The following is a 17,500-nucleotide window of genomic DNA, read 5'->3' as shown; positions in this document are numbered from 1 at the left end:
AGTTCTCCTCTCCACGTCTCACTAGTTAGTCATTAGGGAGGTCAGTACTGTGCAAGAGTGTGAAGCTAATCTAGTGCTGTCTGAATATAAAAGGCATTTAGCACAGCAACGGCTGCGAGACAGCCCTCCTCCCCCGTAATGACAGGAGACTTGCCGTTCGGAATGAATAGAGACAGGCGTCCCACAGTACAACTTTATCTCTCCTGCTTAACTTCACAGGACCTTTCCCCGCCCCGCCTCTCCACTACTCTACACTACGATGGGAGCTGGGGAAGAGGGTGGAGAGAGCGTCCCTGACAGCGAGCTGGCTGCACAGACACAGCCGCTGCTGCTGTAATGATTCAAGAGGAGGAAGTAACTTTGCTACAGACCAGGGCAAACGGCAGCCGGGCGGGAGGGCAGGGTCAGGTGGGCGCTCCGCCCAGCTGAAAGGCTCTGGGGAGAACACTGCCCTGCACTCAGAAGCTGTTCTCTGGCATGCAATAGTATTATGGCTTGTAACTGGTTAGTAGTGAGAGTAAACCTGACTGAAGAACAAGTGGCAATTACAGCCATGTGCTCTTAGCCCTTACAATGAAAATAAAGGAACACTGCATAATCCCATGTAGGCTTGGAACTGCTCACTTATGTATGTTTATCTCCTTTCTCATATCAGTCCAGGTACCTTTTTAAAGTGTTCCCGAGGCAAGATGTTACAAATGTGTATGTACAATACAAAACAATAACTGGGCTCTTTTATTTTGCTGTTTGAATGAGTTAAGCTGGCCATACACTGACCCGATTTGCCGCCGTTTCGACAGCAGATTCGATCACTGGGATCGAATCTGCTGCCAATCGTTTGCGCTACACGCCGAATTTCGATCCATTTCGTCTGATCCCGTCAATCGCTCCGTGCGGAAAATTACCGTCGATCGCCCGCGGGTAGGGAGCGCGTCGCTAGCGGCGTTCGAGTGCCGGACGACCGACGCAATAGAGCGGCAATACATTACCTGCTCCGCCGGCGCGACTGCCCCCGGTCACCGCTGCTCCGTCTCCGCTCTGGTCTCCGGCATGATTCAGGGCGCTCTACTGTTTAAACTTCCTGCCGGGCAGGAAGAAGTAAAGCATGCCGGACCTGGAGACCAGAGCGGAGACGGAGCAGCCGTGACCGGGGGCAGTCATGCCGGCGGAGCAGGTTATGTATGTATGTATGCGGGCGGGAGCGGCGGCAGCAGCACCACCACAACAGATTGTGAACGGTTTCAGGCTGAAATCTGTTCACAATCTGTTTGCAGTAAAGGTAGCCATATGATCCCTCTCTGATCAGATTCGATCAGAGAGGGGTCTATCTGTTGGTCGAATCTGATGGCAAATCGACCAGTGTATGGCTACCTTTAACGTCTAGGCATGGAAGTGACAGCTTCTGTCTCCTCTGGGAATATAGTAAACATCACTGATGAGCAAATTACAACCATAAACGTTTCCCTAGCAAAATTCAACTTCTGAGCTCAGAGGACAGAGATAAAGAGGTCAATAGTTCATGCTGGTACACTTAATAGGCTGCCACTGATTAGAGACAGTAAGGGCCTTTTTCCACTACACAGCTGAATTGCAAATCGCTAGTGATTTTTAAATCGCTACGGTTGTTACTTTATCATAGAAATCATGAGAAGTATTTTCCACTATAGTGATTTGATTTGGAAATCGCAATCTTTCTGGAGCGATTTATTTATTTTTTAAAAATTTTTTGAGTGATAATGCAATGTAAATGAAAAATCGCAATCGCTAGCGTTTGTGGTTGCTAGTGGAAAAGGGCCCTGAAACATTCAACCTACTTTTATATTTAAGCATTTACAAAAATAACCATAGGATACTTGAAGTCGTTTTAAGTTGATTAGGAGGATAGTAATTTAGTCGATTAGGAGGATAAATATAATTGTTTGTTACATCAGTTTATTTTCACCTCAGGTTCACTTTAAGGGTAGTTTGCCTAAAAATAAATCTTTTTCTCAAGACACCATATAGTTCATTACTTGTGAAGTGGTGGAAGATGTGCCTTATAAAATGTATATGACGCAGGTGAACATTTTGGGGAATTGTTTTCTGTTTCAGTAAATATGTATTTTTGGTACTCTACAACATGTGTGTTTATGTGCTATATTGTGTTTTGCAGGCCAGTAATGACCAGTGGTATCTTATGAATGATTCCATTGTGTCCAGTGTAGACATCAGGACTGTGCTGAACCAGCAGGCATACCTTCTGTTTTACATCAGGTATGTTTCACCAAACCTACATCTCTCCTTGTGAAAACTTCTTACTCCTAAATGAGATGAAAGTCTTTCTTTTTTTTTTTTTTTTCTTTTTTTTTTCTTTTTTTTTTGTATTGTCTTCACATTTTCTACTTATATTGCAGATCCCAAAATGTTCCGAATGGTGATACATCATACACACTTCAGTCTGCTAGCCCCAATTCCCCACAACCCAGCTGTAGTCAGAGGGCTGGAGTATCGAAGTTCTCCTTCATGGGACCCCAGCAGGTCATCAAGGTGAGAACCTGTCATATAGTGTCCTCAACCGAATTTCTCCTTGCTTGCCCTGAAACAAGATAGACTAAAAAAAATATTGGCAAGTGCTGCAGAATGTTCCAGCAGTGCATTTATAGCTTTACAGGGTGATAAAAATTGGACAGGTAATGATTTAAATTCTGAAATTCCTCCCATCTTGTGTAATAAGTTGGTAATGTAGATGGTCGATGAGACGGTACTAATTTCAAGGTATTGCAAGTTTCTTGTTAATTTTATGCCAATGTTTGCAACTTGGAATTGGTCCATCCTGTTTACTGTAATTATGGAACCAGAATAGGGTGGTTCGCTCTATATATAAGTTCAGCCTGTCACTATTCAGATCTGCTCTTTGCTACTGCATACGGCCATGCTTGTTCTTGTACAAAAGTGTGTGTGTGTGTGTGTGTGTGTGTGTGTGTGTGTGTGTGTTTTTCCTAATGCTGGGGTGGAGGAGAATTGGTTGATGTCTCTAAAGGATCCAGAGGCTGTGCTGTATCTGTATTTCTCTCCTTCCGCACATGTTTGCTTTAAAGGATACATCAGAGCTGTGTAGAAATTAAAAAATCCACTTACCTGGGCTTTCTCCAGCCCCTGCCAGCCGTCCTGTGCCCTCGCCGTAGCTCTGCTCCACGCTTGTGGTTCAGGGTCCCCTCCAGCGCAAGATATCCACTGCGCGAGCAGCTGAGTCGTGCTGACGTCATCCGGACTGTACTGCGCAGATGCAGCAGTTATGTGCCTGCGCAGTACTGCCTCGATGACTTCAGTATAACTTAGCCGCATGGTGAATTGCAAGCAGATGCCGACGTCAGGTTGGCAGCTTCACCGTAGGGCACCAGGAGCCACCGGAGGTGTGGCTGCCAGGGGCTGGAGGAAGCCCCAGGTAAGTGGATTTTTATTTATTCTCCTTGGACCACTCCTTTAAGATTACTGATTAATTTATAAATCCCATGTTGATTGATTTATAAATATCTTATGGTGGGTATACACTCACCGACTTTCTCATTTGATTCCTTGCAGATTCAATTCATCTGCTGTTAAGAGTCCCCAAAATGTCAGATTGATTTTTTTTTTTTTATCGATTTTGATTAAAAATCGTTCTAAAGTAGTAATCGGACAGGATGGAAAATATAAAATAACCAGGGACGGGGCAAGAGCATTGACAGATCTATGGCCTATAGCTTTGCACTGCATCGAACAGTGGAACTATGCAGTTCAAACAATTGATTTGTTTTTATAGATTCCCTTCTGAAATCTATTGGAAATTGTTGTGCAGTGTATAGTAGGAATCAATTCCTTCTGAATTGATTTTTTTTTTTCAGAAAGGAATCAATCATTGTGGAACATTGAGTGGAAATTTATGTGTATGGCCAGTTTAACTCCTATACATTTTTTTCCTCCTTTTTTCCCTCTGTAGCAGAATGTTAAACATATGAATGGAAATCGATCACCCAAATCTACAGTGAATGGCACAGTTCTGAACAATAACTGTACTAATGTTAAAAGGCCAATGGGTGCAGTGCCAGTTAACCGGCAAGTGTCCATCAACTCGACTGTCAAAAAACAAAAGATTACCATTACCATCAACAAGCCACATCCTGTCCACCCAGGACTGTCTCTTCACGATGCCCCCAAGATGGAATCCACCAATAGTTCAAGCCTGACATCTATGGCTATTAAATCCTGTCCCACACTATCTACCTCAAGTGTCCCTGCACACTCCGAGTCAAAACACGCTCCAATTAGGTTGAATCGTGGAACATTAGTCAATGGAAAGTCTAAAGTAACATCTAGCTTGCTGGTTCCCTATGGTACAGAGTCTTCTGAAGAGTCTGAAGAAGAACAGAAGGGGATACGCAAGAGAAGGTGGAGTGGGAAGTGTGGAGATGAAACGGTTACCACAAACGGCCATAGCGCACTTACAGATACACCGGACAGGTCTATGACTTTAGCGGAGGAAGTAGCAACAACTCTGGAATCCAGTCCATCTCTTGAAAGTGACCTCCCTAACCATGACACATTTGATCCTGTAGTATCAAATTCCCAAAATAGTGAGGCCTATTTAGAATCAAATGCTTCGACCAGCTTGTGTGAATTGTCTAAAGATGTAAGTATTACAGTTTTGTGGTCTATTTCAAATACTGTAACAGTGCATACACATGCAGCATTAGTGTCGCCCATCAGGCTGCCCTGGCAACTTCCCAATGTTTGGTGGACTTCCGATTCAGAAGTCCAGCCAGGCCTCGGCTTTCACTTGGCCAGGCTCCCCTGCATCACAGCCTGGCTGTGACACCAATGCAGAGGTTAGGCAGTGGTAACATTGGGAGGGGGAGAGTCAGTGGCCGTCCATAGCGTGATCTGGCTAGTGACAGCATTCAGGTGTAACTAGAGATGATCAATAAAACAGATTATGAGTTGATGCAAATTTAGGCTTTGTATGCCGGTTGAAAACGGACCAATGGAATGAAGCTGCTGCATGATTTGACTGTTCCATTTTCAAGCTGCATAAATTTGCATAAAATCTGCATAAACTTGGAACAATTGTAATCTCATAGACCATCCATAGTGGTAATATTCGTTACACATTGATCCACTACAGGGTCACTTCAGGTGGCATATAATGATGCGGAAGCATTACCTGCACAAATATAGCACTACATAGTCCTATTAATGCACCATAATTGCTAACTTCCTCTCAGAGGGTAAAAGGAGTGCAAATCAAGAATATTATTTGCACTGCCAGGTCTGCAAGTCCATTTTCCCTATTAGGCAATGCCACGGTATATGTTCAATCAACTTAGAAATTCAGTTCAAAGAAGTTGTTTTTTCTCCACTGTTTTTAAGCTCATACGTATCAGCATGAGCTGTGTCTGTAGACCTAGTGGCCATATGTTACATAGACCAGCCGGCGGCTCAACACCTGTTAATTTGCATAGCCCTTACCAGTTGTAGCATACACCTTGAATTTACTTGTTGGTTGTGTAGAGTAAACCACTGTAGGCCATGTTGGTATTAATAGACCAACACGTTACTCGTAGCTTTTCTTGGATCCTCAGCGAGAAAGAGAAACAGATTGCCAGCAATGTCAGGGGTCATTTTCAACAGATACAAGCAGTAACCATTGTTTTGGTGATGAAAAATTTTAAAGGAAACCGGAGCTGGAATAAAGTAAACATTTTATACATACCTGGGGCTTCCTCCAGTCCCATGCGCTGGGATCTCTCCCACGCCACCGTCCTCAGGCTTCTTCCTCTTCGGTACCGGGTTTCGTTACTTCCTCCAGTTGCGGCCAGTCTGACACAAGTGAAATGCACTATTTACATCTCTTCAGCAGCCGCTGGAGAGATACGTAGAGAGTGCACTTCTCTTCGCAGACTGGCCATGACGGGGGAAGTAACCGTACCTGGTACCGAAGAGGGAGAAGCCTGAGGACGGCGGCGTGGGAGCGATCCCAGCACATGGGACTGGAGGAAGCCCCAGGTATGTATAAAATGTTTACTTTATTCCAGTTCTGGCACACTTTAAGCACAAACTATCTCGAGGCTTGTAGGCAGAATGCGACCCTCCATGCCATTTCATGTGGCCCTCGAACGTATCAAATGTCCATCATTGTAAGCAGCTGTAGAACGACAGCACACTGTTTCTCATTGAAACATTGTTTGATTTGAGGTGCAGCAATAACCCTTGGAACACCCCCAACCAAAAGTAGCAAGGGGCCCCTCTCCTTAGACCAAACCCCCATTAACTTGTAAGACACAGACCTACACACCCTCCGACACCATCTCCCTGCAGAGTAGTGCAGCAGAGTGGTGAAATATTTACCTGCTCTAGTTATGCGTTTTCTCTTCTATGTTCTCTGGCAGGCGCCTGCTCTGTGCTGTGCCTCAGGAGCCAGAGGTATGCAGCATGGAGTGTGTGTCTCTCAGGGAGATCAGAGGAAACCCAAACCAACCACAGTACTCCACTGCAGAAGGGGGAGGAGCAGGCCCACCACAGTGGCTATAGTTCTACCACTTGGTTTGAAACGGTTTACTAAAATGTTAAATCTTAATAAACAATTTGGCCTGCCTCATAGACTGTTTGTGATTGTGGCCCCTTATGTTTAATGCTGGTTGCATCTTTGTATCTAACAAGCCTATTTTGTTTTTGTCTTTTTAGTCTGAACCTTCATTAAATTTTGTCAATGAGGACACAACTACAACAGCAGTCTCGCCGTCTGGATATCCGTGTGAAAGCACACCATCGGAGCAAAGGTAATTTAAACCCCCCTTCACTCCAAGCATCCTGTCAAATAGTTTTCAGAGTAGAACTAGGCAAACCAGCACTGTATATTGTACGGTAGTGTCATCAAAACAGTGATTATTATATAGCAAGTTAAATATGGTCACTCATCTTAGATATTTCATATGCTAAAACAATTTAAGTTCAAATATATCAGCTAGAGAACCGTGGGTTTGTGACCTCAATGTTAGGACACAGAAGAACATTCTGCATACAATGCCCAGCCTCTGCGTCTTTACAGTGTGCCCCCCACTCTCCACCCGTGCTGTCCCCCAATATAAAAACCGCCGGGCTAGCGACACCCAGATTGTTGCTAGTCGGCTGTTTACCTTTTTGGCTACCACTCACCGCGGCTCCCCCACCTCCTCTATAGCGCGGCTCCCCGCCTGTGTCCCTTACCGTTTTGGTAAGCTTCCTCCAAATGGCTTACAGAGGCGGGGCGGGAAGGAACACAGACAAGGAGCCGTGCTATAGAGGAGGTGGGGGAGCGGCGCTGAATGGCAGCCTAAAGGTAAACGGCCAACTAGCGACAATCTGCGTGTTGCTAGCCTTGCGGTTTTTATATTGGGGGACAGCAGAGTACGGGGGGGAGAGAGAGTGGGGGCACACTGTAAGGACGCAGAGGATGGGAATTGTATGGAGAATGTGCCTCTGTGTCCTAATATTGATGGCAGAAACTCACCTTGGGTTCTCTTTTTAAAGGCATATGACAAATTAATTCCACCATGAACACAATAAGTGACAATCTTTATTAAAGGACAACTGTAACAGGAGGGATGTGGTGGTTGTCATATTTATTTCCGTTTAAACAATACCAGTTGCCTGGTCATCCTGCTGTTGCTCTGCCGCTAATTCATTTAGCCATAGACCCCAAACAAGCATGCAGCATATCAGGTGTTTCTAATATTGTCTGACAAGATTAGCTGCATGCTTGTTTCTGTTATTTAGACACTACTGCAGCCAGATAGATCAGCAGGACTGCCAAGTAACTGGTATTGTTTAAAAGGAAATAGGGCAGCCTCCATATCCCTCATTACAGTTTTCCCTTAAAGAGAACCTGTGATTTTTGGAAGGGAAGTAAAATTTAGATGCTGTACTTGCCTCAGTAGTGGAACGCCTCTGGACGGCCCATAGGCTTCCCAGATAGTCTTTGAGCCCACAGTTCCTTCATATGACATTTTTTATTATAATGGCAGTATTTGTATAGCGCCTTTCTCCTGTCGGACTCAAAGCGCTTGCGAGACAGCCACTAGGGCGCGCTCTATAGGCAGTAGCAGTGTTAAGGAGACTTGCCCAAGAAACTCCTTACTGAAATAGGTGCTGGCTTACTGAACAGGCAGAGCCTAGATTTGAACCCAGGTCTCCTGTGTCAGAGGCAGAGCCCTTAACCATTACACTATCCAGCCATTACACTATTGTTGAGGCTTACGGCCCGGTTCACACTGGCGTTACAGTGGCAAATAGATGTTAAAACGTATTTGATCACCAGCCGATCAGTTTTCACTCTTTCTGCTCTGTTACACAACTGCCCCCGGACTCCCATCAGCAAAGTGAAACGCTCCGTTTTTTTCATTGCCCCCAGGGCAGCGCTTCAGCTTCCGTTTCCTTTCCGCTGAGCTCAGCAGTCCGGAAAAATTGGTGCTGCAAGAAACTTGCGTTCCATTCAGCGGATCGTGTGGAATGGATCTTTTTGAACAGACGGATGTGAATGGATCCATAGGTTAACATTGGATCCGTTCCCTTCCGATCGGGGAACTGACCATTTTTTACTGCTAATGTGAACTGGGCCTTGCATATATCTGGGCCTTTATACTTGATCAGTAAGGTCCATGCATGCCCATTAGAACGAGGCTGCTTGTGCACTGCTTTTTTTTTTTTCTTTAACAATTGTTTTGTTCTGCTGGGCATGCATGGACCTCACTCACATGCCCAGTCTGGATGTACTCTTACACTGTTGAAGTGTGGCCACAAGAAATCTGTTCAGCAAGGCCTTGTCCTAGGTTTACAGCTACCATGGAAGCTTTTGGACTTACCAGAGGCTTTCTACTGGTGAGTTAAATATACAAAGTACTAAAGCTTTACATGAAAGCAATGCAAACATGTTTTTCATTTCTCTTTGTATTAGGAACCTGTTGAGAACAGAAACCTCTCTAATGGAACCGGAAGCCGAACAGAACATGGATAATAATGTCAGATTATCTGACTCTGAGAGTGCTTCAGTTAACAAGTCACTGCCACCATCTTCTGGGTCCTCAGAAGACTATAAAAGGAACGGAGAGCGGCATTCACCAAGCTTTGACAGATCCAGATCTGATCGGTATAGGTCATCTGATGGCAGAGAATACAGACACAGGGATTATTACAATGGTGGACACTACAAACACAGAGACTATGAGCGTCAGCGGTCTAGGAGCAGAGGGAGAACTGGCGAGCGCTATCCATATACCTATTACCATTCTAAAAGGGAGCGATCGAGGAGCAGGGACAGACAGCGGAGGTGGAATTCTCCCCACAGAGAACATCGGGTGCATTATGAAAGGGACTATTGGCCTGGGAAGGACTATAAATCAGGATGGTTCCCCCACAACAGAGGGCGTGATTATGGCTACAACAACCATCACTCATCCTTTTATCCACGTCATCCCGATTCCTACCATCATCATAGGAAATTCAACGGTTATTCCAATGGTTATTCCAACTACCACCAAGATTACGGGAGCTCAAAGAGACGGTACCATCATGATGGCAGCTCAGGAGAGGACGACTATGATCGGGGATCCAAACGCCTAGCTAATCACAACCGCTCACCTCCCGAATGGCCTCGTGGTATGTGATAAACTCTGCTTTGCAGTCTTTCGCTAACGACCTATTGGCCCCTCTTCTGCAGCTGCACTTATATTCCTGCAGTAAATACAGGTAGTCCCTGACTTACAAACGTCCCGCCAATACAAATGGCCTATTTTGTGGGAACAAGTGATTTTTTTTTTTTTTTTTTTTTTTTACACAAAATTATAAGGGAAAAAAAAAATGTTCTTTTACCACTAAAGTCTATCTGGACGGATATAACCATCCAGATAGACTGTGCTGCTCCTGCAGCCTGAGGCGCGCTGTACAAAAAAAAAAAAAAAATTCTCTTCCTTCTTCCTGGAGGCGAGATTGTTTGCTTCCAGGACTTTTTTTTACTGTAGTAAATAAACTACACCCACATATATTTTTTATTAAATAATTACTTTATTTTACATTTAAAATTAGCAGTTTACCTCCCACACCAAAAATTACCCAAATACATTTTAATAAAAACATTTTTTATTGTAATAAGGGTCTAAACTTTTTAACCACTTTACCCCCGCCCGTACGAATTTCTCCGTCCCTTTTTCCATCCTTTAACCCCCAGGGACGGAGAAATCCGTACTTTCTGCGCTACCGCTCGTAAACACGCCGCCCGCCGCTAGTAAACACGCCGTTGCCCGGAGATCAATGAACGGGAAAATCCATTCCCGTTCGTTGATCTAAGCCCCGCAATGATCCGCTGCTCTCCGATGGGCAGCGCGATCATTGTGAAAAAAAAAAAAAACTCAAAGCCTCCCAGTACTTCCTGTGAGCATCCGGAAGGACGCTCGCAGGTCGCAATAAACAAAAAGTTACTGTTGCCCTCTTGTGGCCAAATAGTAAAACTACACCCTAAGCATTTTTTACATAGAAATAAGTGTTACACAAAAAATTAACTCATTACCTCCCACACTCCCCCCTTTTTTTTTTTTTTTTTGTAATTAAAAAAAAAAATTAAAAAATTTACAATTAAAAAAAATACATAAATAGTTACCTTAGGAATTGAACTTTTTTAAATATTTGTCAAGAGGGTATAACACTGTTAATTTATAAACTATGGGCTTGTAATTAGGGATGGGCGCAAAACTGAAAAAAATGCACCTTTATTTCCAAATAAAATATTGGTGCCAAACATTGTGATAGGGACAGAATTTAAAGGGATACTGTAGGGGGGTCAGGGGGAAAATGAGTTGAACTTACCCGGGGCTTCTAACGGTCCCCTGCAGACATCCTGTGTTGGCGCAGTCACTCACCGATGCTCCGGCCCCGCCTCCGGTTCACTTCTGGAATTTCAGACTTTAAAGTCTGAAAACCACTGCGCCTGCGTTGCCGTGTCCTCGATCCCGCTGATGTCATCAAGAGCGCACAGCGCAGGCCCAGTATGGTCTGTGTCTGCGCAGTACACTCCTGGTGACATCAGCGGGAGCGAGGACACGGCAACGCAGGCGCAGTGGTTTTCAGACTTTAAAGTCAGAAATTCCAGAAGGGAACTGGAGGCAGGGCCGGAGCATCGGTGAGTGGCTGCGCCAACACAGGATGTCTGTGGGGGACTATTAGAAGCCCCTGGTAAGTTCAGCTCATTTTCCCCCAACCCTCCTACAGTATCCCTTTAAACGGTTTTATAACCGGGACAAAAGGGCAAATACATTTCATGGGTTTTAATTACAGTAGCATGCATTATTTAAAAACTATAATGGCCGAAAACTGAAAAATTAATTTTTTTCCCACATTTTTCCTATTTTCCCATTAAAACACATTTAGAATAAAATAATTCTTGGCATAATGTCCCACCTAAAGAAAGCCTAATTGGTGGCGGAAAAAACAAGATATAGTTCATTTCATTGCGATAAGTAATGATAAAGTTATAGACGAATGAATGGAAGGAGCGCTGAAAGGTGAAAATTGCTCTAGTGCTCAGGGGGTAAAACCCCTCAGTAGTGAAGTGGTTAAATATGCAAGTCAAGAGAGTATATTATATATTTTTAAATTATAAGCTTCTAAATAGTGATAGTGACGCAAATTGAAAAAATGCACCTTTATTTCTAAATAAAATATCGGCGCCATAATTGTGATAGGGACATCTTTTAAACGGTGTAATAACAGGGACAAATGGGCAAATAAAATACATGAGTTTTAATTACGGTAGCATGTATTAATTTCAAACTATAATGGCCAAAATCTGAGAAATAATTTTTTTCTATTTCTTAATTTTCCTGTTAAATGGATTTAGAAAAAAAGAATTCTTAGCAAAATGTACCACCCAAAGAAAGCCTAATTAGTGGCGAAAAAAACAAGATATAGATCAATTAATTGTGATAAGTAGTGATAAAGTTATTGGCGAATGAATGGGAGGTGAAAGTTGCTCGGATGCATAAGGTGAACACTGTAGGCTGAAGTGGTTAAACTCTATGAAATGACATTTTGCTGCTGTACACTATATTTAGTGAGTTTCAAGTTCTGCATACACATTTTTATAAATTTTAAAGACAAACCTGTGATCTAGCATCGGGGCCCTATTCAAGTTTGGGTGGATTACGTGAAATCAATTCAGTTTTAAAATTGTAATTTATTTGTAATTGCAAAATTTTATGCAGAATTTAGAGTAAAAAAAAAACAGCACCTTTACGATCATAACTAGGACAGAAGGAGGCTCAAAGGGGAGGACAGGAGGGCAGAGGTGGTACAGAGGGACGCAGTGGAGGCAGAGGGAGATGAGGTAGCATGGGGACAGAGGTGGTTCCAGGACACTGGATGCACCAGGGGGGTGGGGGCACAGAGGTGGTACACAGGACAGAGATGGCACAGTTTTCTGACTTAAAAATTAACTTACAGTCCCCATCTTGTTTTTTAATCAGGAACTACCTGTACATTAAAGGACTTACGAGGCGAAATGGAGAAAAAAAGTTCAGTACCTGTAGCCAAGCAGAATGCACGGAGGACGCCATCTGCGCCTTCCATGCAGTTCCGCCGGGTTCCGGCTGCTCAATAGCCCCCCTGGGGCCAGCTCCCGACCCCACAGACCGGGGTGGGCTCTCATGCCTCCTCTAATATGTCCACCTGAGCTGGCCGCGGCTGCGCAGTCCGCACAGACGTGAGTGTGGTTGCGCAGCTCTAGGGCCCTCCCCTCTCCAAATCCCCCCCCCCCCCCGATCCACGCTACAGGAGACAACCTGTAGTGTGGTTCGGGGGGGGGGGGGGGGGGGAGCACGGCCCTAGAGCTGCGCAGCTGCAGTAGCGTCTGTGCAGCCGCGGCCAGCTCAGGCGGACATTTTACAGGAGTTATGAGAGCCCGACCCGGTCTGTGGGGTCGGGAGCCTTTAATTTACTGCCCTCTACCTTGGCTCCTAACACTAGCCCTCTGGGCTCAGCTATATTGTAGCTGAACCTTGTTCCTCACACTAACTTGCGACACCCGCTGCTATCTGAGTTGGGCTTCAGTGTAGCCAATCTCTTTTCTAATCCTTACGCCTGTCCTGCCACTCTAAAGTTCAGCTACTCTGTAGATTAACTCAATACCGCTCTGTGCCACTCTCGCCTCTCTGTGCTGTCACCTGTCTCCTAGATTCAAGAGTTTTATTGAACAGAGTAGTTCTTTTAGCATACATTGCTTGTAAACTTTCCCTTGTAGGGAGCAGTAACAGGAAGATAACAAAAAAACGCAGACGTAACATTTAAAAAAAAATCAACATACTGGTAATGATCAGGGCTGTGGAGTCGGCGCAATTTTGGGTGCCTGGAGTCGGAGTCGAGAAAAAAATGCACCGACTCCTAATGAATTTAAACTGTAATAAAAATAGAAAATATGATAAAATGTTCTATTTCTCAGATAATAGTAGTCACAAATATTTATATATACAGTAATAGCTGTGCTTAATCTACAAAAATGAAATGGACCAATCAAAATTAGTTACTTGTGCTGCTTCAATAAAGCAGTCCCTGTATTTTTAAAGTCAGATATAAATATCTGACTGTGACTGTACAGTATATATGCAGGGCTGTGGAGTCGGAGTCGTGGAGTCTGGCAATTTTGGGTGCCTGGAGTCGGAGTCGGGAAAAAATGCTCCGACTCCTAATGAATTTGTAACTGTAATTAAAATAGAAAATATGATAAAATGTTCTATTTTTCAGATAATGGTCATTAAAAATAATGTATATATACAGTAATAGCTGTGCTTAGTCCACAAAAATTAAATAAACCAATCAAAATTAGTTACTTGTGCGGCTTCAATAAAGCAGTCCCCGTATTTTTAAGGTCAGATATACATATCTGATTGTGACTGTATATATGATGTGTACACAGGAATCTCTTATATATACGAAATAACATCTATGCTGTAAGTATAAAGCCTGATGTGTAGCCGTGTCACTAATAGAGATGGTCAACGAGATGGAAATAATTCTGCATTGATGCTGATTTATGCAAATGTATGCACTCCCTTTGCTGATGAAATCAAATAATTTGATATGTTGTTAAAATTTGGTTTGGTGACTACAAATTAAAGGGTAACTGAGACGGATGAAAAGTAAAGTTTTATACATACCTGGGGCTTCCTCCAGCCCCCTTCAGGCTAATCAGTCCCTCGCTGTCCTCCACCACCCGGATCTTCTGCTATGAGTCCTGGTAATTCAGCCAGTCAGCGCTGTCCGGCCGCATGCTGCTCCCACAGCCAGGAACATTCTGCACCTGCGCAATTGTGCTGCACAGGTGTAGTATGCTCCTGGCGGCGGAGTGTGTGCATGCGCACTACGCCCAACTGGCTCAAGTACCTGGACTCATAGCAGAAGATCCAGGTGGTGGAGGAGGACGACGAGGGACTGATTATCCTGAAGGCGGCTGGAAGAAGCCCCAGGTATATATAAAACTTTAATTTCATCTGTCTCAGGTTTACTTTGTTACACAGTAGTACTATACTCTACATATGCACTCCCCACAGAGCTGCAGGGAATCCACTGAGAATGCTGTGCACATTGAACACAGAGGTGTTGTCTTTAACAATCTCCTCATTCCCCTGCAGAGTACCTGCACATCATTCTTAGATGTACACACACTTACATTGCCTAGGGCCTGATAGATGTTCTTTGTTCCGGTTTGTACCTTTTACAAGTACTCTTACCAAGGACTAGTTTTAGTCTAAAGGGAATAAATATAGTAGTCTACATATCCTTCTCACTTCAGTTGTCTTGTAAAATTCCTAAGCGTTGGCAGTTAAGAGACAAATTTCATGTTACATACTTTTAATCAACAAAATTGTAATATGCAAATTAGAGGAGTCGGAGTCGAGGAGTCTGAGTCGGTGGAATCCTAAACTGAGGAGTCGGAGTCGGTGGATTTTTGGACCAACTCCACAGCCCTGTATATATGTTCACAGGAATCTCTTATATATACTACAAAACATCTGTGCTGTAAGAATAAAGCCTGATGTGTAGCCGTGTCACTAATAGAGATGGTCAATGAGATGGAAATAATTCTGCGTTGATGCTGAATTATGCAAATGTACACGCACTCTCTTTGCTCATGAAATCAAATAATTTGATATGTTAAAATTTGGTTTGACTACGAAATAAAGGGTACCTGAGACGGATGAAAAGAAAAGTTTTATACATACCTGGGTGTTCCTCCAGCCCCCTTCAGGCTAATCAGTCCCTCGCTGTCCTTCTCCACCACCTGGATCTTCTGCTATGAGTCCCGGTAATTAGGCCAGTCAGCGCAGTCCGGCCACGTGCCGCTCCTACAGCCAGAAGTGTTCTGCACCTGCTCCTCCTGGTGGCAGAGTGTGTGCATGCGCACTATGCCAGACTGGCTCCAGTACCTGGACTGGTAGCACAACATTCAGGTGGCGGAGGAGGACAACGAGGGACTGATTAGCCTGAAGGGGGCTGGAGGAACACCCAGGTATGTATAAAACTTTAATTTCATCTCATATGCACTCCCCACAGAGCTGCAGGGAATCCACTGAGAATGTTGTGCACATTGAACACAGAGGCAGAGGTGTTGGCTATCACTCATAAACCTGGTTCAGATTGTGCATGAAGAATGTGTAATAGAGGAAGAATCCCCTCATTCCCCTGCAAAGTACCTGCACATCACTCTTACATGTACCCACAGTTACATTGCCTAGGGCCTGATCCATGTTCTTTGTTCCGGTCTGTACCTTTTACAAGTACTAGTACTAGTTTACCAATGACTAGTTTTAGTCTATGACTATGACTAAAGGGAATAAATATGGCAGTCTACATATTCTCACTTCAGTTGTCTTTTAAAATTCCTAAGCGTTGGCAGTTAGACGAATTTCATGTTACATACTTTCAATTAACAAGATTGTAATATGCAAATGAGGAGTCTGAGTCGGTGGAATCCTAAACTGAGGAGTCTGAGTCGTGGAATTTTTTTGCCGACTCCACAGCCCTGGTAATGATTGTATAGCTGTCACCTGTCTTCTAGCTGAGTGTTTGCATCTCAAACTTGCATTGCAGTCTGAGGAAGGATGCTGTGATACAAATTGCTGGTAGTTGTAAAGAAAAGATAGGCAGGTGATGTACAATGCCTGCATAACACATCTCTACAGTACTGGTTTAATTGCATTTATACATACATAGTCAAGTTTGCTTTCAATCAGTATTACACATTGAGGATTTCTATGAATCAAATCACTGTCCTGACAGACAGTCTACAGTTCTCCTTTTTTATTTCTTTGCAGTGTTTTTTTGTTTTGTTTTTTGTTTTTAGTGTCTATTCTGTTTTTTGCTTGACTTTTTTTTTTTTTTTTTGTATTCTTTTTAGACCAATGAGAACATAGCATCTTGCACACGTTGACGCCTGGAAACACTGGATTGGAACGTTGCTATGACTTGGAGAAAACCGTGAGGGGAATCTTCAGTTAGAATGTCCCATCAATAGCCCACACTTGGTGCGTTCCCTAAGAAGAGCTGACAGGCTAAAATGTAGTCCTATCCTTAGACTCCAGCCATTGGTTACTCACTCCCCCTCTCTCAGGTCCAGTTTCCCCTTTTCCCCCTAGAATTAGTCAAATAGCCCTTAATATCCTTCCAGATGCCCACAGGTGATCACAGTCTAAGCAAAATGTCAGATTGGGCTCATTGGCCTTGATGTTCAGTGTCCCATTGATGGAGTGTGCAGCATGGTCATATGGAGACAGACCAACATAGTTCTCCATTCCACCCTGTGTATAATGAACAAAATGATCAGACCTGGTGCTGATTCTCAAAACCCTGTGAAGACCTTTACCACAAGTATTTTCCAAACGGTTCCCTTTTCTTTGAGACCACCTTCGTTCAACTCAATAACTCAAGAGCTGAACACTTGTCTGAAGTATGATTGCAAGTGGAGAAGACCCAGGAACATGTACTCTCAAATGCTGCTTACTAAGAGACTCAGGATTATGTGTGTATTACACGGCATGTTTTATTTCCACACGTTACACCTTCACAGAGGCTTGAGGGATCCTAGCATTTTTTTTTTTTCAAATTACTCCACAATTCAACGCCTAGCCGACTGAGCGCTGAGAATCCAAGCGAGAGGATCCTATTAGGAGAATTTTTCTCTCCAGCTCCTCGCTCCTTCCCCTCTCCCTGTTGTGTATGGAGGATAAGTCCCATTTTACATACACATTCCACAAAACAGGAATTGCTCATTTGTCGTTCGTGAATGTTGATTTGTTGTCTTTTGAATGAGATTAGTTTTATTTTTTAATTTAAGATCATGGACCTTAAACGGACGCCTTTTTTCTGTTGGAGAGGTTTTAAACGGGCGACAGGTTATCCTGTATTAATGCCCAGGAGTTCAGTACTTCATACTGTGATTTTATTTAAATACTACGTCAGAAAAGGA

At 43.7% G+C, this 17,500-nt stretch overlaps 1 protein-coding gene across 1 annotated transcript in view; it reads left to right on the top strand.

The window, feature by feature from the left end:
* USP42 (ubiquitin specific peptidase 42) overlaps nucleotides 1–17,500 on the top strand; it is a 69,318-nt gene that overhangs the window by 51,570 nt on the left and 248 nt on the right. Inside the window, exons 5-11 of the mRNA XM_068247316.1 lie at nucleotides 656–660; nucleotides 2,153–2,253; nucleotides 2,394–2,526; nucleotides 3,962–4,648; nucleotides 6,700–6,794; nucleotides 8,948–9,648; nucleotides 16,433–17,500. The exon at nucleotides 16,433–17,500 is cut by the window's right edge and continues 248 nt beyond it. Of these exons, the coding sequence (XP_068103417.1) occupies nucleotides 656–660; nucleotides 2,153–2,253; nucleotides 2,394–2,526; nucleotides 3,962–4,648; nucleotides 6,700–6,794; nucleotides 8,948–9,648; nucleotides 16,433–16,440 (1,730 nt within the window). The 3' untranslated portion in view covers nucleotides 16,441–17,500. The remainder of the gene's footprint in view (nucleotides 1–655; nucleotides 661–2,152; nucleotides 2,254–2,393; nucleotides 2,527–3,961; nucleotides 4,649–6,699; nucleotides 6,795–8,947; nucleotides 9,649–16,432) is intronic.

This window comes from Hyperolius riggenbachi, chromosome 7 (genome assembly GCF_040937935.1).
Source record: "Hyperolius riggenbachi isolate aHypRig1 chromosome 7, aHypRig1.pri, whole genome shotgun sequence".
NCBI lineage: Eukaryota > Metazoa > Chordata > Amphibia > Anura > Hyperoliidae > Hyperolius > Hyperolius riggenbachi.
This window is presented reverse-complemented; position numbering and strand designations above follow the sequence as displayed.